Here is a 23,444-nt window from a genome sequence, read left to right on the forward strand (position 1 = left end):
AACACAGGCAGAGGGTATGGCCTGGTTGGTCGATGGGAGAAATGAATCCAGTTGGTAGGTGGAAGGAAGGGTCGGTCAGAGGAATGGAAGGGAGCTGGGGATGGGAAGAAAGGCTATTTGAAATTGGAGAACGTGATGTTGAGTCCTCTGGGCAATAGGCTGCCCAGGCGGAAGATGAGAGGTTGTTCTCCCAATTTGCAGTCTGATTCACTGTGGCAATGGAGGAGGAAGAGAATTCAAATGGGCAGTGACTGGGAGTTCCAGTGTGGACCCAGCTGAGATGCTTGGTGAAACATGCCCCGAGTTTATGTTTGTAGAGAAGACCAGATACAGTAAACTAGTTTGGAGAAGAGGCAGGTGAACCTCTATCTCGCCTGGAAGGACTGTTTGGGGCCTTGGATGGAGGTGAGAGAGGTGGTGTACTGGCAGATTTTGCATCTTTTACGGTTGCAGGGGAAGGTGCCAGGGAGTTGGTGGGGAAAGTGGCACGAACTAAGGATTGGCGTAGGGAATGGTCTTTGCGGAACACAGGGAGGGGTGGGGACGGGAAGATGTTCTTGGTGGTGGGGTCTAATTGGAGTTGGTGAAAGTGTTTAAGGATGATACATTGGATGCAAAGACTGGTGAGGTAGTTATGAGGATCAGGGCGACCCTGTCTTTATTGCGTTTGGAGAGGGAGCATGATTTAGAGCAGTGGAGCGGGGAATGGAGGAGGTGCAGGGGAGGGCTGTCTGGATGATGGAGGGAGGAAAAAGCATGTTGTTCAATCTGCGATGCTTGGGAGTGGAATGTCTCTTCATCTAAGCAGATGCAGTGGAGGCAGAGGAATTGGGAAAATGGGATGGAGTTCTTGCAGGACACCGGGTGGGAGAAGGTGTAGTCCAGGTAGTTATGGGAGTCTGTGGGTTTATAGTAAATGTCTGTCTGGAGACTGTCACCGGAGATGGAAACAAAGAGGTCAAGAAAGGGGAGGGAGCTGTCTGAGATAGGCCAAGTGAATTTAGCATTGATATTTAGGAGGCATTTAGTTATGATAATGGAATTGAGTGTGAAGGGAAGGTGATTGGATTCTCTCTAGCTAGACATGGTCATTGTCTGGCATGTGTACAGCATGAATGTTACTTGCTTTGAGGAGGTGTTCAAATCCCTCAATGACAGATGGTGGAATTTCAATTCAATAAAAAGAAATCTGGAATTAAGAGTCTCCTGATGCCCATGAATCCATGAATCTATTGTCGATTGTTGTAAAAAAACATGTGGTTTACTAATGTAATTTTGGGAAGGAAACTGCCGTCTTGACTTGGTTTGGTCTACATGTAACTCTAGACCCACACCAATGGGGTTGACTCTTAAATGCCCTCTAGCCAATTAGGGATGGGCAATAAGTGCTGGTCCAGCCAGCGATGCCCACATCCTGTGAATGAATTAAAAAACTTATCAGCTGAATGCTGTCCAGGTCTAGCTGCATTTGAATATTTTGCCAAGAATGTATGGCATCTGGCCCATTTCAGTTAAACAGCTAAACAGCCTCACGCCTCAGATAAAATGAAAATGAAAGTCTGACAGTGAGGAACGTGGGAAAAGATGAAGGCCATTCAGGCTATCGAACGTGCTCTACCATTCAGTGGCTGAATTGCAAATCAAAATCACACTGCTGCATACCCACTTAACTAGCAACAATAGCTCAAACCCTGTGTTGAAATTTTCAGTTGTTTGTACTCTTGGGAAAGAGATTGCAGATTGCAAAATATCTTTTCTTCTGCCTTAAGCCAAATGATGTAACTCTAATTTTAAGTTTCTTCCCATTCTTCTGGTCTGACCCGCGAGAGGAAATTGTCTCCATGTGTCTATGCCATTTAAATCTCTTTATTTTTTTAAAGACTTCAATTAGATCACTCCCAGCCTTATAAACACATGCTTTGTTTATGGAATGTGTCCCAATCATTTACCATTAACCCCTAATTATTGATTTACGCTTATGTTCTCTCCGACTTGTCAGGAACAAAATGCAACAGGTTTTGTGGTGGTCTAGGGTGGTGCAGTGGCTCAGTAGTTAACACTGCTGCCTAATGGCGCCAGAGACCTGGGTTTGATTCCTGCCTCGGGCAATTGTCTGTGTGGAGCTTGCACAATCTCCCCGTGTCTGTATGGGTTTCCTCCGGGTGCTCCTGTTTCGTCCCACAGTCCAAAGATGTGCAGGTTAGGTGAATTGACCATGCTAAATTGGTTAGGTGCTTTAGTTAGTGTTAAATAAAGGGTAGGGAATGGGCCTGGGTGGGTTCTCTTTGGAGGTTCGGTGTTGAATTGTTGGACCTGTTTCCATACTGTAGGGAATCAAACCTAGAGTCAATCAAATGTTGAGCCTATGCTAAAGAATGTGCAATGATTGCCAGTTGGAATGGCACCCACACACTTTACTATTGCTGTCTTACCTTAACTATACATCCTCACGCCCTGCTTCCAATAAAGACTCCTTTCCATTCTCCCAGTTTTTCTGTCTCCATTGCACCCATTCACAGGAGCTGCTCAGAAATCTCCACCCGCTTCCTCAGCAGAGAATTCCCCATCACATGCCGGACAGGGACCTCAACTGTTTCCAACCGTTCTCTCCCTCTTCTGCCCTCATCCCTTGTCCTCACCTACCATCCCAGTCATGATTTGGAGATGCCGGTGTTGGACTGGGGTGTACAAAGTTAAAAATCACACAACACCAGGTTATAGTCCAACAGGTTTAATTGGAAGCACACTAGCTTTTGGAGCGACAATCACCTGATGAAGGAGCGTCGCTCCGAAAGCTAGTGTGCTTCCAATTAAACCTGTTGGACTATAACCTGGTGTTGTGTGATTTTTAACTTTGTACTATCCCAGTAGCATCCACATCCAAAGGATCATCAGCTACCATTGCCATCACCTCCAGCAGGATGCCCCCACCAGACCAATATTCGTCTGTCCTCCCTTTTCATTCTTACACAGGGACCATTCCTCTGGAACACCCTGGTTGAGTCCTCCTTCACTCCCAACACCTCCTCCCAAAGCCCCATGGCACCTTCCCCTTCAATCACAAAAGGTGTAACACTTGCCTGAATGCTTCCTCCCTCCTCAGTATCCAAGAACCCAAATATGCCTTCCAGGTGAAGCAGCACTTTACCTGTATATCACTCAGTCTAGTCTATTGTATTCACTGCTCAAAATGTGGGCTCCTATACTTTGGAGCATAGGAGCATAGACTGGTTGACAGCATTGCAGGACACCCACGTTCTGTCCGCAAAAAAGACCCTGAGCTTCCCAATGCCTACCACCATATTCCCTTGCCAATATCTCTGCCTCAGGCTTGCTGTGGTGCTCCAGTGAAGCTCAGCGCAAGATGCAAGTCTCTAGGACTCAATATCAAGTTCAAAACTTTAGGGCCTGAGCACCTCCTCCCAAGTCCTTTAGCCAACACCCACACATCCTGACATGACATGAGCTGCTTTCATAGAATCATAGAGTCATACAGCATGGAAACAGAACCTTTGGTCCCTGCTCCTGGCCTATATCCCTCCAAACCTTTCCTATTCATATACTTATCCAAATGTCTTTTAAATGTTGTAATTGTGCCCAGATCCATTGATTTCTCAGGAAGTTTAGTCCATATGTGTAAAATATTTGCCTCATGTCTTTTTTTAATCTCTCTCCTATCACCTTAAAAATGTGTCCCCTAATCGCGAACGCCTCCATCCTTGGGAAAAAAAACATTAACTTTATCTATACTGCTCATTATTTGATAAATATCTATAAGATCATCTCTCAACCACCCATGCTCCAGTGAAAAATGTCCCAGCCCATCCAGCCTTCTTTATAACTGAAACCTTCCAAAACTGCTAAATCTCTTCTGAACCCTCTCCAGCTTAATAATGTTAAAAACCACACAACACCAAGTTATAGTCCAATAGGTTTATTTGGAAGCACTAGCTTTTGGAGCGCTGCTCCTTCAGCAGGTGGATATGGAGTATAAGATCGTGAGACACAAAATGTATAGCAAAAGTTTACAGTGTGATGTAACTGAAATTATATATTTAAAAAGACCTGGATTGTTTGTTAAGTCTCTCGTCTTTTAATTGACCATGTTTGTTTCAGTTCTTTCATATATAAATCCCCAAACTTTTTTTAAAGTTACGTTCTCAAGTGAACTTTAACAATAGGTGCCATGTTGGCCCAGATAATGTATTGAAGGTGTGAGGTGCCCTGTGTGAGGCTGTCTGTACCCCACTGTTCAGACTGAATCTAATCTAAAGAAGGGAGTTACAGAATCTTACATGGATTCATGCAGTTTATGAGCGAAATAAAATGTAATTCGGCAAGTACAAATTCATCCCACAAACTTATATATGTGTGTGTGTGTACATGTGGGTGGGTGTGAGACCAACGTTGCCAATTTCATATGCTGTAGGCAAGGATGCCCTGAGGCATGGTACATTGGGGAAACCCAGCAAAGGCTACAGCACCGGCTGGATGGACACCACACAACAATCAACAGACAGGAGGGTTCCCTCCCAGTTGGAGAACACTTCAGCGGTCCAGGACATTCGACCTTAGACCTTCGGGTGACCGTCCTCCAAGGCAGACTTTGGGACAGGCAACAATGTAAAGTGTCCAAGCAGAGGCTGATAGCAAAGTTCGGTACCCATGGGGATGGCCTCAACTGGGACCTTGGGTTCATGTCACACTCTTGGTTAGCCCACTGCACCACACACACATACACTCTCCAACAGACCCATACACTTCAACAGACCCTCTCTCATATACTCACACATACACACTCACACTCCTACTAACATATGCCACCCTCTCAGAGACACTCATACACCCCCACACACACCCACCCACATGCTCGCACACACATATAAGTTTGTGGGGTGAATTTGTACTTGCCGAATTACATTTCATTTCGCTCACAAACTGCATGAATACACACACACACACACTTCTACAGACCCATACACTCACATAGACCCTCTCGCATACACAAGCTCTCTCTCATACACACATACACACCCCCCACACTCACACCCACACAAGCACCCTTTCACAGACTTATATCCCTTTACACTCACACACACACATACACACACTCGCTCACAGATGCTCATACCACCCAACACACACACACACACACCACACACATATATATAAGTTTGTGGGGTGAATTTGTACTGGAGGATTACATTTTATTTTGCTCAAGAATTGCATGAATTCATGTAAGGTTCTGTAAGTCCCTATTTTAGAAATAGAATCAGTCTGAACACTGGGGCACAGACAGCCTCACACAGGGCACATCACACTTTCAATGCATTATTTGAGCCGACATGGCATCTATTGTTAAGGCACACTTGAGAATATAACTTTTTAAAAAAGCTCTGGGATTTACATATGAAAGAACTGAAACCAACATGGTCAATTAAAAAAACAAACAATCCCGGTATTTTTCAATATATAATTTCAGTCACATCACGCTGTAAACTTTTGCTATAAATTCTGTGTCTCACGATCTTATACTCCACTACCACCTGATGAAGGAGCAGCGCTCCAAAGGCTAGTGCTTCCAAATAAACCTGTTGGACTATAACCTGGAGTTGTGTGATTTTTAACTTTTTCCACCCCAGTCCAGCACCAGCACCTCCAGATCATCAGCTTAATATTATCCTGTCAGGACAGCCAAGCCATTTCACCCACTCATGGGCCCCACTAGTTTCTCCCCTGCTCACTATTATCTATGCCTTTGTCTGCCCAACTGCTGTTTTCTCTCTCTCTCTCTCTCTCAATCTTTCTCTCCCTCTCTACAGGTTCCATCTCAATCATTCAATCCTCCCCAAACAGACACAGGGAGAATGTGCAAACTCCACACAGATAGTCACCCGAGTATGGAATCAAACCCAGGTCCCTGGAACTGTAAGGTAGCTGTGTTAATCAATGAGCCGTCATGCCACTCTAAGTTCATTCACAGGAGGTGAGCAGTGTTAGCTACATGTCATGTATTTCCCTATCCCTAATTACTCTTGAGCAGGTGGTTGTGAGCAACCTGCTTAACCATTGCAGTCCATGGGGTGTAAACCCAGGGTCTGGTACGGGGGGAAAACAGGCCCCAACAACCAGAGGCCTGCTGTACTTGGGTCAAGGGGACCAGGGTGATTACCCACAGGCCACAAGGGCAAAGCTGGTGTGCTTTGGTTGCGGTCGGTGCCATGGTGCTCGAGGCCAAGCTGAGGATTTCAGGCCAGGAACAACACCAGAGCTGTGATTTCTGTGTCTGTCTCCAAGTAAACCCACAATCCTGTTAGGGAGGGAGTTCCAGGATTTGGACCCAGTGACAGTGAAGGGACAGCAGTATATTTCCAAGTCAATGTGCTGAGTGGCTCAGAGGGAACCTGCAGGTGGTGGTGTTCCCATGTATCTGTTGCCATTCTTTTTCTAACTGGCAGAGGCCACAGGTTTGGAAGGTGCTGTCTAAGGAGCCTTGGTGAATTTCTGCACTGCATCTTTATACACTGCTATTACTGAGTGTCAGAGGTGGAGAGAGTTGTTCCAGTTAAGCAGACAGCTTTGTCCTGTATAACATCAAGCTTCTTAAATTGTTAGAGCTGCAATCATCCTGACAAGTGGGAAGTATATTGTTCTTCGTCCCTGGCATGTGGGCATCGTTGGCTAGTCCAGCATTTATTGCCCATTCCTTCGTGCCCAGAGGACAGTTAAGAGTCAACCACATCGCTGTGGTTCTGGAATCATATGTAGTTCAGACCAGGTAAGGATGACAATTTCCTTCCCATAAGGGCATTAGTGAACCAGACAGGCTTTTCCTGACAATAATAGTTTCATGGTCATTATTAGACTCTTAATTCTGGAATCTCTTTTTCAGTTCAAACTTCATCCTCTGCCATGGTGGGATTCGAACCCAGGTCCATGGAACATTACCTGTGTCTCTGGATTAATAGTCTAGCTAGGCCATTGCCCCTCTTCACATCACACTGCTTCATAGGGTGACATGGTGGCTCAGTAGTTAACACTACAGCCTCACAGCATCAGGGACCCAGGTTCAATTCCTGCCTTAGGTAACTGTCTGTGTGGAGTTCGCACATTTTCCCTGTGTCTGCGTGGGTTTCCTCCAGGTGCTCCGGTTTCCTCCCACAGTCCAAAGATGTGCCGGTTAGGTAAATTGGCCATGCTAAATTGTCCATAGTGTTAGGTGCATTAGTCAGAGAGAAATGGGTCTGGGTGGTTACTCTTCAGAGGATCGGTGTGGACTTGTTGGGCCGAAGGGCCTGTTTCCACACTGTAGGTAATCTAATCAACTCTTTAGGGCGGCACAGTGGCTCAGTGGTTAGCGCTGCTGCCTCACAGCATCAGGGACCCAGGTTCGATTCCAGCCTCGGGCAACTGTCTGTGTGGAGTTTGCACAATCTCCCCGTATCTGCATGGGTCCCCTCCGGTTTCCTCTCACAGTCCAAAGATGTGCAGGTCAGGTGAATTGGCTATGCTAAATTGTCCATAGTGTTAGGTGCATTAGTCAGAGGGGGATGGGTTACTCTTCGGAGGGTCGGTGTGGGCTTGTTGGACTGTTTCCACACTGTAGGGAGTCTAATCTAATCTAATCTTTGTAGATGGTGGACAGGCTTTGGGGAGTCAGGGTGTGAGTTACTCGCTACAGGATACCCAGCCCCTGATCCGCTATTGTAGTTAGAGTGTATGTGACAAGTCGAGTCCAATTCAGTTTCTGGTCAATGGTAACCCCCAGGATGCTGGTAGTGGGGGATTCAGCTATGATAATACCACTGAATTTCTTTAACCAAAGTTTTGATCAGCTGACCTGATTGGGAACTAAGCAGGCACACAAGAAGGAGGGAAACAAATTTGGAAAAGAAAGTTAGAAACGACAAAAGCAAAAGTGAAAGTTTGAGGAAACAAGGACTAGTGGTGTGAAATAATGTGACAAAATGTCAAGAAGAAAAGTTTAAGGATGCTATACCTAAATGCATGGGGCATTTGCAATAAGGCAATAATTTTGGTCTACTTACCTAAGAAAAGATATGCTTTCCATGAACAGAGAGCAGTGAATACTCACCAGACTGATTCTTGGGATGGCAGGCTTGTTGTACGAGATAAGGCTGGCTTATCTGGATCTGGAGTTGACAAGAATGAGAGCATATCTCATTGAAATGTATAAAACCCCAACCGGGCTAGACGAGCTGGATACAGAGTGATGATTCCCCTGGTCTCGGAGTTCCAGAACAAGGGAGCTTGGACTCATGATATGGCGCAGGTCTTTCTGACTGAGATAAGAAGAAATTTCTTCACTCGAAGGCTGGTTAATCTCTGGAATTCTCTACCATAGAATGCTGTGGCAGCTGAGACAATTTAAGAAAGAAATAGATAGGTTTCGAGAGACTAAAGGTGTTGGGAAAGAGGCATTGGGAGAGCATGTGAGTATGGTATTGAGATAGAGGATCAGCCATGATTGTTTTAAATTGTGCAGCAGGCTCAATGGGCTGAATGATCTATTGCTGTTCCTGTTTTCCATGTTTCTATGATGGAAATATAAAGGCACTGTGCAAATACAAGCTGTTGTTGCACGGATGTGTACATTCAAAACTAGCTAGCATTCATCTGTACTGTGTACAGATTGTAACAAGGTCAGCCAGATGGACCTCAGAGAATAGGAATTCCCTGATTGGACCTGTTAAACTGGTACAATCAGGGAGTCCTGGCTGACAGATATAAACAGGAGTGTTAGGGGTTCTGCTCACTCTGAGAGCTTTCTCTGAGGGAGCTGGATCAGCGTCAAGGACTCTCCACATGTAAATAAAGGGTGCACTTGGTGACAGGATACCAGCCTCTGTGGAGTTATTTCATACAGCTCCTCTTCAAAGTCTTTTTTTTTCGTAGTTGGGAGTCACTGGCTAAGACAGCATTTCTTGTCTGTCCTTAATTGCCCCAGCTTCGAGTCAACCACAATACTATGGATGTGGAGTCACATGTAGACCAGAACAGGTAAGGATGGCAAATTTCCTTAAACAAAAAAAAAACGGAGGTACTGGAAGTCAGAAACAAAAACAGAAATTGCTGGAAAAATTCTGTTGTGTTTTTCCAACAATTTTTGTTCATATTGCAGCAGGATTCCTTCCCTGATGTGCATTAGTGAACCGATGGATTTAACAGTTTCCTTCTTTATTCCAAGAGAAAGTGAGGATGAGAGATGAGCGTCGAGTGTGGTGCTGGAAAAACACATCTGGTCAGGCAGCATCCGAGGAGCAGGAGAATCGATGTTTCGGGCATAAGCCCTTCATCAGGAATGAGGCTTGTGGGCCAGGGGGTTGAGAGATAAATGGGAGGGGGGTGATGCTGGGGGAATGTGAGAGGTAGATGAAGGTGGGTGAGAAGATGATAGGTCGGGGAGGTGGGTGGAGTGGATAGATGGGAAAGGTGATGGACAGGTCAGGAGGACAGTGCCATGTTGGAGGCTTGGGACTGGGATAATGTGCGGGGAGGGGAAATGAGGAAACTGGTGAAATCCACATTGATCCTGTGTGGTTGCAGGGTCCCAAGGCGGAAGATGAGGTGTTCTTCCTCCAGGTGTCAGGTGGTTAGGGTTTGGCGATGGAGGAGGCCCAGGGCCTGCATGTCCTTGGTGGAGTGGGAGGGAGAGTTGAAATGTTCAGCCACGGGCGGTGGGGTTGGTTGGTGCGGCTGTCCCAGAGATGTTCTCTGAAATGATCTGCAAGTTGGCGTCCTGGCAATTTAGCATGGCCCGTCCATCTAATCGGCACATCTTTGGACTGTGGGAGGAAATCAGAGCACATGGGAAAAACCTACGTAGGCAGTCGCCTAAGGCTGGAATTGAACTAGGATCCCTGACACTGTGAGGCAACAGTGCTAACCACTGAGCTACCATGCCACCTGAATAAGCTGTGATGGAGCTGGACCACTTGCAAGTGACACAAGGAAAGGATTCCGAACAATGACCAAGGCTCATGATAATAAACATGTGACATATAAACATGTGGCATATAAACATGTGACATATAAACATGTGACATATAAACATGTGAGCCAATACTCTGTTGCTCTTTACAAGGTCAACAAGGACTTGTCATGATATTTCACTGGAAACAGCACATACCCTGCAGAGTAAAGGACATCAACCTGACTCGAGCATGTGAGCAGGGTCTGCAAAACCTCCTGAAATCAGCTGATGATGGGAATGTGAACCAGCCACATTCCACAAGCAGGTGCACTGGCGGATTCCTGAAACTGCCGGATGTGAATCCACATCATTACACTTTGGGGTTACAGCTTATTGGATTTGTAGGTATGCTCAGAAACTCCCACCAGTCGCTGTGGTCGACTTGAAAACTGAGCCTTCCTGTTGTCTAATCCTGCCCACCTTGCAGAGACAGCTCAGTTAGTACAGTCCGTGAGCGCAGGGAGCACATTGGGGTACAGACCCTGGGCACCGACCAGGGAGGGAGAGGCGTTGCCTGCTGTCAGCGGTAAACGGGGTCACATTTTATGCCTGGCATTCCCTGCCCTGAAACATCCAGAGGGCAGGGAGGGGAAGATAAACATGTCAAAGCAATCAGTGCCGGGGTGACTGCTGCTCACAGTAATGTGAGACACTCTTACATATTCATGAACTGACTCACTCTGATGATAGGTTGCTCTGAACGATGCTGGGGAATAGTTCTGCCTCACGCATCAGGAGACCAAGGAGTTCCCGGTGAGAATCACTAAGCAACCAGCTCGGGAGCAACGCCTGGTGACCCCCTACCACCCTCGCCCTCCTCCTCCTCCTTCCCCTTCCCACTCCCAGCCCTCTGTGCGATTTGGACTCCTCTCCCAACAGCAATGGGTTTGAATTTTTCCACACAACTGGATCAACGGATGCGCGACTATCTGAAAGGTGAGCAGGGCTTTAGTTCATACTCAGATGGGTATTGGAGGCTGCTCTTGCATATGGAAGAATAAAAGGGGCACTGCACCCATTGTATTCCCCCATTGTTAAACCTTGGCTGTTGTTAGCCAACACCTTTTAGATAATAATCTCCAGGATATCGGCTTTCCCACATTCAGAAGCCAACCTGCAGCTGGTGGAAGTTAAAACTAAACAGCAAAACCATGGGCTGTAGAAGTGGAACATCTGATATAATAACCTGCTGTTATTGTGTGCACTGACAGCATTGTCTGTGTTAAAATCCCATTTCTTGGCAAATACCCTGCATTCATCTTGAAGTTGCTTAAATTTTGACCTTTAACGGTTTAATCACCTGCAGCTCGTGTTTTATCAAGGATCTCCGTGATAAATTGAAGTGTCACTATCACTATGACAAATATAGGTTTTGCTGTCGTTTGTCAGAGTGCGGCTCAGATATTGAGACTAGAACACCATGCAGATGGTGACAGTAAAAAGTAAATGGGGTCCATTCCATTATCAGTCACTTATAGTGCCTCAAATGTATGTAACTACAGTCTGGTTCAAGTAAGAGATGTCTTTGGTTTGTTTGAATACAGTCAAACTCCAAAGTTCGTTTCCTTGATATTTTACTGTACAGAACCAAACTGCATTTGTGACTTATAGAAGCACAGATTCGTACAGCAGTAATACTGTAAATGTAGTCTTGGACAAGTAATAAAAGCTGTGGGTTTGTTTGTTCTGCATGTCTAAGGAATGTGAACAGAATTGAAAAGGTAAAGTTGCCATAGTTCTTCCAGCTCGGGGGCTACTTCCCCATTAGAAAGAGAGAGAGAGAGATAGAGAGAGAGAGATAACTGGTGGTGGGTTAATCTGGGGGTCACTATGCCTGAGAATGAGAGTCCTTCAGGGTAGTCTCAGCCAGTGCAGGAATTGAACCCACATTGTGCATCACTCTGCATCACACACCAGCCATTCAGCCAACTGGTAGTGAGAGACAAGTGCACTAAATCTCTGTGACAGTGAGACACGGGTGCAGTGTATTTCTGTGACGGTGAGTTCAGGTGCAGTGTATCGCAATGTCTTTCTGTAATAGTGAGATACAGGTGTGTTAAATATCTGTGACAGTGAGATACAGGTGCAGGGTATCTCTGTGACCATGAGATACAGGTGCAGTGTATCGCCATGACAGTGAGATATGGATAGTGGACAGATTCTAGACAGCAAGCATAGTTGCTAGTCTGTTTTTCAACCCAGCCTGTGATTCTTAGTTACAGGTTGCGTACTTGAAATTGTTCTCATTGCCAAAAACATAACCTTGGTTGCATTTGTCATTCTCACATCACATGATCTCACTCACAATTAACATTTGCTTGGTTGATAACCACATAGTTCAAATTGTAAAAAAGACGGGCAGACCTGCTGATCACAGCTCCTTTGTACAAACTTCCCACTAGCAGAGGGTCATGTGTGTGTGGAATGAGCTGCCAGAGGAATTGGTGGAGGCTAATACAATTACAGTTTTTAAAGGCATCTGGATGGATATATGAATAAGAAGTGTTTAGAGGGATATTGGCCAAATGCTGGCAGATGGGACTAGATTAATTTAGGATATCGAGTCAATGTGAATGAGTTGGACCGAAGAGTCTGTTTCTGTGCTGTACATCTCTATGACTGTATGACTCTCGACCATACAACCACAACTGTCATGGCTCATTGGGGAATTGGGTGGAGCTCGGGCTGTTTGTTGCATTTGGCTGGCTTTGTGAAGTTGATTTACTCACTAGGTTTATGATTCTGGTTTAACATAGGAGCCTGTTCCACCACCAAACTAGGCCACGTGTGATCTTCCATCTCAAGACCATTTCACCACTCTATCCCCAAATCCCTTGTTACCTTCTGATACCTATTTCCATCTTGAACTTACTCTTCTGGTGTATTTTGTACGGTTCTGGTTGCCCTGTTATAGGAAGGATCTTATTAAGCTGGAAGGGTTCAGAAGAGCAGGATGTTTCTGGGAATGGAGGGTTTGAGTTATAAGGAGAGGCTGGATAGGCTGGAAATGTTTTTCACTGGAGAATAGGAAGTGGAGGGCTGACCTTATAGAGCTTTATAAAATCATGAGGGGCATAGATAAGGTGAATTACAGTTGTCTTATCCCTAAGGTGGAGGAGTTCAAGACTTGGGGGGCATATTTTTAAGATGAGAGAGGAAAGATTTAAAAAAGACATGGGGGCATTTTTTTTAACCTAGAGAGTGGGTTGTGTGTGGAATGAACCACCAGAGGAAGTAATGGGTGTAGGTACAGTTACAACATTTAAGAGTTATTTGGATAAGTACATGAATAGGAAAGCAGAGGCAGGCGGGACTAGTTTAAATGGGGATTATGACTGGCATAGACTGGTTGGACCAGGGTCTGTTTCTGTGCTGTATGACTCTTTAACTGTTTGGTGATTGAACACCTACAGCCCTGTTAAAGTATCACCAGGCTCTGGGTGAAGAAATGTCTCCCCTGCTCAGTGCTAAATGGCCGATCCCTAATTCTGTGACAGAATCCCCTGGTCCTAGAGTCAGCCCAGGCACGGTAGGTTTAGAACTATGTTTTCTGCATACATCATGTCATACCCATGATGAATGCTGTATGTTTCACCTCTCACTGTTCAAAACTCGAGAGAGTACAGGCTCAGTGTGCTCAATCTCCCTCCATCAGAGGGCTCAGTTTGCTAACAACTGCCTTCTAATACCAATAATTTTTTAAAAATGTATTTCTTGTGTAAAAACTGGCAAAGCAAATTTATGACATTTAAACTTTCCTGACAATATCAAGTGCAGATTATAATTTTCATCATAGTGACACCACTCAGTAATAAATTTGGAACTTCAACTTTTGAGATTGAATTGAATGTTTCCACCTGTAATGTTATTCATTAATAAACGTCAAAGCAGTGGCTCTGTCCTTGACATGGGGCAGTGATCAGTTCAGGGAGCATTGACTGAGCGAGTCAGACAACCTCTAACATTTATACAGCATCGCTTCCACCCGCTTTGTCAGGACCAGGCATGCTGTTTGTTCCAAAACAAACCAGGATCCAGTTGTCCTTCATTCCTGTCGCGTGACCTTCTTTATTTAAGTAGGGAGGCACTGACTGCCCTGTTCTTAGCCTCTTTTAATTAGAAAGTATATAACATAAGCCAAAGTGACTTCCCAGAACCCAGTCATTTACCCCTCACTTTGTTTATCATTGGTTCAGAAAGTTTTACAAAGAGGGGATTACCTAGGAATTTATTTGAATCTTGTTGGTAAGTTTACTGAGGAATAGCGTGGATTTACTGGGGTTTTCTTCTGTGTTTAATGGGATTACTGTGGTGGGTTACTGGGGAACAGTCTGATTTATTGGGGAACAGTCTGATTTACTTGAAGCAGCCTGCTGGGCTTTCTGTAGGGCTATCTAATGGGTTTATTGGGATTACTGTTGTAGTTCACTGGGGAACACTCTGGGTCTGTTGGGACTGTCTTCACAGTGGGCTCACTGTGTAACTGGTGTTTCTGGCTGGGAGAAAGCTGCTAACCGGTAACCATTCTGGCTGCTTTGCAGTGACACTAACTAACTCTATGCTCTGTCTGTTGTGTCCTCAGGTCGGGCTGATATTCTCTTGAATGACATACGCCCTCACTGTCGGGGACAAAACATTGCGGCTGTTCTCAACAAAGTCTGGAATGAGGTGGAGCCACAACCAAGCCAAGCTCCCCAATTACTGCGAAACAAGGTGGGAGTCCTGCACCTGCCAGGCCAAACCTTGGGCTTTACTGGCATTGTCTTGGCTTGGCTGATTGCCTCATAATGCAAGGAGTGGGGTAACTAGATAAGAGTGAACCCACCCTGAGGGGTGGCAGGCGTGAACAGATAATGTTGCTGTGTTAATAATCCACAGCCCAAGTTTGCACAGGTTCCAATCCCACCAAATAGCTTGTGCCAATAAATTTGGTAACCATTAAATTATTATCAACCTCTAAGAGTTTCTTGGTGCCATAGTGGTGTTCCTATCTCTGCCCCGGGAAATTGGGTTCAAGTCCCACACAGCCACAAGATGTGTCATAACAGATCTGATTATAAACTGTAATGGGGGCTCTTGAGGCACAGCGGTAGTGTCTCTATCAGTAGGCCAGCCAGTCTAAGTCCCACCTCTCATAGAGGTGTGTCCAAACAGGTTATTCTTTCTTGTTTTAAAATTATTATCAGTTGTTGTGAAAACCCACCTTGTTGACTAATGGCCTTTAGGGAAAGTCATCTGCCATTTTTACTTGGTCTTCTGATGTGATGCCAGAATCTCAGCAATGAGGTCGATTCTTAACCACCTTCTAGGCCTAGTGAGCAAGTGAGGCCTATTCAGGACATTGGCCTTGTCATTAATGCTCAGATCTCATGAAAGAATTAAGAAAAATGCCAGTGATCACCCAAAATAAATTCCCTGCACAGACTCATCCCCAGAGGAAATGTTAGATTGTACGCCTCAATTGATATCTGCGGAAGTCCAGGCCTGACCATAATTAAAAAGAGATCTTGATCTATTAGTCAATGAGCTGAGGAGTGGCAGTTGGAGTTTAATTTGGATAAGTGTAAGGTATTGCACTTTGGTAAAACAAACAAGGGCAGGATTATAAAATGAAAATGGGCAGTGTAGAACAGAGAGAGACTTAGAGATTCAGGTACATAATTCTTTGAAGTTTGTGTCATATGTAGACAGGATGGTTCAGGAGGTCTTTAGTGCACTTGCCCTCATTGCTCAGACCTTTTGAGTATAGGAGTTGAGATATTATGTTGAGGTTGGTGAGGCCTCTTCTGGAGTAGTGTGTGTAATTCTAGTTGCCCTTTGTAGGAAGGATATTATAAAGCTGGAGACATTTCAGAAGAGATTTACCAGGACGCTGCTGGGAATAGAGGGTTTGAGTTATAGAGTCATAAAGTCATAGCGTTATATTACAGTTGTATAGGACTTTGGTTCGGCCACATTTGGAATACTGCGTACAGTTCTGGTCACCACATTACCAAAAGGATGTGGATGCTTTGGAGAGGGTGCAGGGGAGGTTCACCAGGATGTTGCTAGCTACGAAGGGAGGGTGCTAGCTACGAAGAGAGATTGAGTAGATTAGGATTATTTTCATTAGAAAGGCGGAGGTTGAGGGGGAAACCTGATTGAGGTCTACAAAATCATGAGAAGTATAGACAGGGTGAATAGCAAGAAGCTATTACTCAGGGGTCACGAGTTCAAGGTGAGAGGGGAAAGATTTAAGGGAAATATGTGTGGAAAGTTGTTTGTGCAGAGGGTGCTGGGTGCCTGGAACACATTGCCAGCGGAAGTAGTAGGGGCAGACACGAGAGCATCATTTAAGATACATCTAGACAGATACATGAATGGGCAGGGAGCAGAGGGATACAGATCCTTGGAAAACAGGCGACAGGTTTAGATAGAAGATCTGGATCGGCACAGGTTATCCTGTGCTGTAATTTTCTTTGTTCTTTTCTTTGAGTCATAGAGTCCTACAGCACAGAGACAGGCCCTTAGGCCCAAACTGGTCCATGCCAACTAAACTGTCCATCCACGCTAACCCCATTTCACTGCACTTGATCCATATCCTTTGAAACCTCTCCTGTCCATGTATTTGTCCAAATGCCTTTTCAATGTTGTTAATGTACCCACCTCAACCACTTCCACTGGCAGCTCATTCCATATGCGTATCACCCTCAATGTAAAAATGTCGTCCCTTTTATTCTTTCCCATCTAACCTTATGCCCTCTAGTCCTCAATTCTCCAACCCTGAGAAAAAGACTGAGTGCATTCACTCTATCCATGCCTCTCATGATCTTATACACTTCTACAAAGTCCCCCCTCACCTCAATTTCCTACACACTAAAGACAAAACTCCAAGCTTGTCCAACCTCTCCCAAGAAGTCAGACCCTTGAATCCTGGCTATATCCTTGTAAGTTTCTTCTGCACTCTTTCCAGTTTAATAATAGGTAAAAACAATGACTGCAGATGCTGGAAACCAGATTCTGGATTAGAGTGGTGCTGGAAAAGCACAGCAGTTCAGGCAGCATCCGAGGAGCAGTGAAATCGACATTTCGGGCAAAAGCCCTTCATCAGGATTACAGGCAGAGTGCCTGAAGGTTGAAGAGATAAATGAGAGGAGGGTGGGGGTGCGGGGAAAGTAGCATAGAGTACAATAGGTGAGTGGGGGAGGGGATGAAGGTGATAGGAGGGTGGAGTAAATAGGTGGAAAAGAAGATAGGCAGGTAGGACAAGACATAGGGACAGTGCTGAGCTGGAAGTTTGGAACTGGGGTGAGGTGGGGGAAGGGGGAATGAGGAAACTTGATGTCCTGGGGTTGAAGTGTTCCGAGGCGGAAGATGAGGCGTTCTTCCTCCAGGCGTCTGGTGGTGAAGGAGGCCCAGGGCCTCCATGTCCTCGGCAGAGTGGGAGGGGTAGTTGAAATGTTGTGCGCAAGGGCGGTGTGGTTGATTGGTGCGGGTGTCTCGGAGATGTTCCCTAAAGCGCTCTGCTAGGAGACGTCCAGTCGACCCAATGTAGAGGAGACCGCATCGGGAGCAACAGATACAATAAATGATATTGGTGGATGTGCAGGTAAAACTTTGATGGATGTGGAAGGCTCCTTTACGGCCTTGGATGGAGGTGAGGGAGGAGGTGTGGGCGCAGGTTTTGCAATTCCTGCGGTGGCAGGGGAAGGTGCCAGGACGGGAGGGTGGGTTGTAGGGGAGCGTGGACCTGACCAGGTAGTCACGGAGGGAACGGTCTTTGCGGAAGGCGGAAAGGGGTGGAGAGGGAAATATATCCCTGGTGGTGGGGTCTGTTTGGAGGTGGCGGAAATGTCGGCAGATGATTTGGTTTATGCGAAGGTTGGTAGGGTGGAAGGTGAGCACCAGGGGCGTTCTGTCCTTGTTACGGTTGGAGGGGTGGGGTCTGAGGGCGGTGGTGTGGGATGTGGATGAGATGCGTTGGAGGGCATCTTCACCAATTGTACTCTATGCTACATTCTCCCCACCGCCACCCTCCTCTCATTTATCTCTCCAACCTTCAGGCACTCTGCCTGTATTCCTGATGAAGGGCTTCTGCCCAAAACGTCGATATGGGGAGAAGCTGGATAGGCTGTGACTTTTCTCACTGAAGTGTAGGATGTCGAGGGTTCACCTTATGGAGGTTTATGAGGGGTATAGATAAGGTGAGTGGCAGGTGTCTTTTCCCTAGGGTGGTGGATTTCAAGACTAGAGGTGAGAGGAGAAAAATTTGAAAAAGACATGAGGGGCAATTTTTTTTTACAGAGAGGGGGTCATGTATAGAGTGAACCTCCAGAAGGTGTGATGAATGCAGTATAGTTACAATGTTTAAAAGACATTTGGATAAGTACATGAATAAGAAATGGTTGGAGGGATGTGGGCCAAGTGCAGGCAGGTGGGACCAGTTTAGTTTGGGATTATAGTTGGCACGGTCTGGTTGGAACAAAGGGTCTGTTGCTGTGCTCTATGACTATTAACTGTAGAATGGTAAAGTCTCCACTGTCCTATTGGACCAGAGAGAGAGAGAGAGAGGACTGGTGATGATTTACCTAAGGGTCACCATAACTCAGGCGAGGGGAGAAGTTAAGAAGGAGAGTCCTTCATGGTGACCCTCAGTCAGTGCAGAAATTGAACCCACACTGTTGGTGTCACTGTCACAAGCCAGCCACCGAGACTATAAATACTGAATCCTGAAGGTTCTGTTTGAATAGCCGTTGTGAAGGAACCCATAGGCAACCCATTCTTGAGGCTTTCACTTGAAAGGCTCCACTGAAATAAAGATTGCATTTTTTCTTTTCCAAATCATTTGAAGATTCCTCTTTACTGAATAGAAATAAATTGGGAATGAGGAGATCAATGGATACAATGGGCAATGAGACAATTCATTTTCCAGTCAGGGTAGGAAGGTAATGCATCAGAAGGAAGGAAGAGTTAGCTAAATAATGCCAGGACATGGGAGCATTTTTCTGTCAGAGGAGTCACAGAGTCATAGAGATGTACAGCGTGGAAACAGACCCTTCGGTCCTACCCATCCATGCCGACCAGATATCCCAACTCAGTCTAATCCCACCTGCCAGCACCCGGCCCATATCCCTCTAAACCCTTCCTATTCATATACCCATCCAAATGTCTTTTAAATGTTGCAATTGTACCAGCCTCCACCACATCCTCTGGCAGCTCATTCCATACATGTACCACCCTCTGCGTGAAAACGTTGCCCCTTAGGTCTCTTTTATATCTTTCCCCTCTCACTCTAAACCTATGCCCTCTAGTTCTGGACTCCCCTGAACCCAGGGAAAAGACTTTGTCTATTTATCCTATCCATTCCCCTCATGACTTTGTAAACCTCTATAAGGTCACCCCTCAACTTCCAACTCTCCAGGGAAAGCTGCACCAGCCTGTTCAGCCTCTCCCTGTAGCTCAAATGCTCCAACCCTGGCAACATCCTTGTTAGTCTTTTCTGAACCCTTTCAAGTTTCACAACATCTTTCCGATAGGAAGGAGACCAGAATTGCACACAATATTCCAACAGTGGCCTAACCAATGTCCTGTACAGCAGCAATATGACCTCCCAACTCCTGTACTCAATACTCTGACCATTTAAGGAAAGCATACCAAATGCCTTTTTCACTATCCTATCTACCTGCAACTCCACTTTCAAGGAGCTATGAACCTGCACTCCATGGTCTCTTTGTTCAGCAACACTCCCTAGGACCTTACCATTAAGTGTATAAATCCTGCTAAGATTTGCTTTCCCAAAATGCAGCACCTCACATTTTATCTGAATTAAACTCCATCTGCCACTTCTCAGCCCATTGGCCCATCTGGTCAAGATCTTGTTGTAATCTGAGGTAACCTTCTTCGCTGTCCACTACACCTCCAATTTTGGTGCCATCTGCAAACTTACTAACTGCACCTCTTATGGTCGCATCCAAATCATTTATGTAAATGACAAAACGTAGAGGACCCAGCACCGATCCTTGTGGCACTCCACTGGTCACAGGCCTCCAGTCTGAAAAGCAACTCTCCACCACCACCCTCTGTCTTCTACCTTTGAGCCAGTTCTGATTAGATTAGATTACTTACAGTGCAGAAACAGGCCCTTCAGCCCAACAAGTCCACAGCAACCCTCCGAAGAGCAACCCACCCAGACCCATTCCCCTACATTTACCCCTTCACCTAACACTACAGGCAATTTAGCATGGCCAATTCACCTAACCTGCACATTTTTGGACTGTGGGAGGAAACCGGAGCACCCGGAGGAAACCCACGCAGACACGGGGAGAATATGCAAACTCCACACAGACAGTTGCCCGAGGCGGGAATTGAACCCAGGTCTCTGGCACTGTGAGGTAGCAGTGCTAACCACTGAGCCACCATGCCTGCCCTCTGTATCCAAATGGCTAGTTCTCCCTGTATTCCGTGAGATCTAACCTTGCTAACCGGTCTCCCATGGGGAACCTTGTCGAACGCCTTACTGAAGTCCATAAGATGTGGACATCACTGGCAAGGTCAGAATTTATTGCCCCTTTTCCAACGTCTTTTCAACTGAGTGACTTGCCAAGTCTTTTCAGAGGGTGGTGACGAATTATTTTGGTCAGACCAGGTAAGGAGAGCAGATTTCCGTACCAGATGGGTTGTTACCACAACAATTAAAATGAACTAATCTGTGAGATTTACTCATGCAAGGGTTTAAGGGCCACCAGCCCCCATGGTGGAATGTGATCTCACACCCCTCCCCCACCCCATGCCCAAATCATTGGGCTAGCCATCTAGGTTGCTCGCTCAGTGCCATAGAATCATCATAGAATTCCTACTGTTGTGAAACAGGCCATTCAGCCCAACTGGTCCACACCAACCATCTGAAGAGCATCACACCCAGACCTATCCCCCTACCCTATAACTTCCAAGGCTAACCCACTGAGCCTGCACATCCCTGGACACCATAGGGAAATTTAGCATGGCTAATCCTCATAACCTGCACATCCTTGGGCCTGAAGGAGACCCTTGCAGACACAGGGAGAATGTGCAAATTCCATGACACTGCCCCCCACCATGCAGTGACACTTCCAGAATAGATATCCCCTCCATTGGCAGCCTTCTAGCTCCTCACTCATCACTCTATCGTCTCAGGAATGCAGGGCCAGTGAAGAGGTGATTGCCCAGGGACACATGCTGCAACACGTGGACACCAGGAGGAAGTGGAAACAGAGATACTTTGTCATGAAGGCCAGCTACCACTTGGAGTATTTTGAAACGAAAGAGGTGGGAAACTTTATTCATACAGTTTGAGTCTTCCTGGCTGGCGGGTGTGTCTTTCTGGGTAGGGGAATGTTTCTGTCTTCACTGGGGGAGTGTGTCTGGGAATGGTGGGTATGTGTTGTTCTGGGATGATGGCAGAGTAGGAGTCTGGGAGGATAAGGGAATCTTTGTCTGGAATGGTGGGAGAATGTGTTTCTGGAAATGGAGTGGGAGTGGGGGAGTATATGTCTGGTGTGATGGAGTGTGTGTCTGGAATGAAGGGGGGAGTGTGAGTCTGGGACAGGAAGGGAGCATGTTTCTGGGATGTTGGGGGAGTGTGGGTCTGGAATGTTGAAGAAGTGTGAGTCTGAGATGCTGGGGGAGTGAATGTCTGGGATGGGAGGGGACTGTGTGTCTGGGTCGGTGGCGAGAGAATGGGTGCCATGTTCATTTGACCACGCATTGCGTGCGAGTATTGTTGCAATGTTGGAAGGGTGTTAAGTTTATTTTACTAACATTCTGTTGCAATATATTCCAGGCTGAACAGAGAGGACTAAAACCAGAAGACACCGTGCTCCTATCAGGGTTCGTTGTGCTGACCTCAGTAACAGAATATACTGAAATCCTCCAACGGACCTGGCCACACTTCAATGGTGAGGGTGTGGAATGGCTGGTGAGGGCCATGGAGCTAATTACACCTCACAATTTAGTCTCGTTATCAGTCACAGAGTGTGAGCCCACCAATTGTCCATCCCAGGATCCTTTGCTCATGGGATGTTTCATGAACTAACATTTATGACCCTTGTACTGAGGGGCTTGTTGTCAAAGAGCAGTCACTTGCATTTAGCAGATCTGGAGTCACATGTAGGTCAGACTGGATAAAGACAGTAGATTTCTACCCCTAAAGGGGATTATTGAACCAGATAGGTTTCTAAAACAGCACCAGGTGATAATTTTTGAGACTGGCTTCATGTTTTTAATTAATTGAGTTTAAATTCCGCTTGGTGCCATCTTTGAATTTGAACCCATATTCCCAGCATATCAGCTTGGGCCTCTGGAGTACTTGTCAAGACAGGATACTGCTATGTCACCGTCTCCTCTGGAATGGTGAGGATGGGGGTAAGGAATAATGGGCCTTCTTGGTGCAGCTGTAAGGGGTCAGGGGAGAGATGTTCAGATGATTCCAGAACAGTGTAAGGCACAAAATGCAAGCCACCCTCACTGCCCCCATCACTGTTGCAGCAGTGTGTACCATCTGCAGGACCTCCCAGGGCATCTAGAGGGACAAGGGCAGCAGGTACGTGGGAACTCCACCCACTCAGATTCAATTCCAAGATTCTTACTAACCTGACTTGGAAATATATCGCTGTTCCTTCACTGTCGCTGGTTTAAAATCCTGGAATTCCCTCCCTAATGGCACTGTAGGTAGCCAAATGGGGTAGGCAATGGCTTTGTGTTATTATTGTTCGACTATAATCCAGAATAAGGTAATGTTCTGGGGACCCAGGTTTGAATCCTGTCTTGGCAGAAGGTGGAGTTTGAATTCAATTTTTTTTAAAAATCTGGGATTAGGAATCTAATGGTGACCATTAATGCATTGTCAATTGTTGGAAAAACCCATCTAGTTCACTAATGTCCTTTAGGAATGGAAACCACCTTCCTTACTTGGTCTGACCTACATGTGACTCCAGACCCACAACAATGTTAACTGCCCTCTGGGCAATTAGGGATGGGCAATAAATGCTGGCTTGGCCACTGATGCCTACATTCTGTGAATGAATAGAAAGAAAAATAAAAGTATACTGTGACTTCAAGAAGGGCAGCACACCAGCACCTCCTTAAGGTCAGTTAGAGACAGACCAACAATGCCCACATCCCAAGAATATTTCTTTGTAAGTGTACTGGATATGTGATTATAATTTATAAAGTCACAGAGTCATACAGCGTGGAAACAGACCCTTTGGTCCAACCAGTCCAAGCCGACCATAATCCCAAACTAAGCTAGTTTCGCCTGCCTGTGATTGGCCCATATTCCTCCAAACATTTCTTATTCATGTACTTATCTAAAATGTCTTTTAAACATTGCAACTGTATCCGCATTCATCACTTCCTCTGGAAGTTGATTCCACATGCGAACCACTCTCGGAATAAAAATGTTGCCCCTCGTGTCTTTTTTAAAATCTGTAACCTC

The 23,444-nt window shown here is 45.9% G+C and overlaps 1 protein-coding gene across 1 annotated transcript in view; it reads left to right on the top strand.

The window, feature by feature from the left end:
• Positions 1 to 10,734: 10,734 nt before the first annotated feature.
• The window catches only part of LOC122552172 (protein Niban 1-like), a 72,445-nt gene continuing 59,735 nt past the window's right edge, over positions 10,735 to 23,444 (top strand). Inside the window, exons 1-4 of the mRNA XM_087983233.1 lie at positions 10,735 to 10,930; positions 14,577 to 14,707; positions 21,146 to 21,277; positions 21,792 to 21,906. Of these exons, the coding sequence (XP_087839359.1) occupies positions 10,876 to 10,930; positions 14,577 to 14,707; positions 21,146 to 21,277; positions 21,792 to 21,906 (433 nt within the window). The 5' untranslated portion in view covers positions 10,735 to 10,875. The remainder of the gene's footprint in view (positions 10,931 to 14,576; positions 14,708 to 21,145; positions 21,278 to 21,791; positions 21,907 to 23,444) is intronic.

This window comes from Chiloscyllium plagiosum, unplaced genomic scaffold (assembly GCF_037043375.1).
Source record: "Chiloscyllium plagiosum isolate Xiang-an unplaced genomic scaffold, Cpla_swu_hap1 HiC_scaffold_45, whole genome shotgun sequence".
NCBI classification, from domain to species: Eukaryota; Metazoa; Chordata; class Chondrichthyes; order Orectolobiformes; family Hemiscylliidae; genus Chiloscyllium; species Chiloscyllium plagiosum.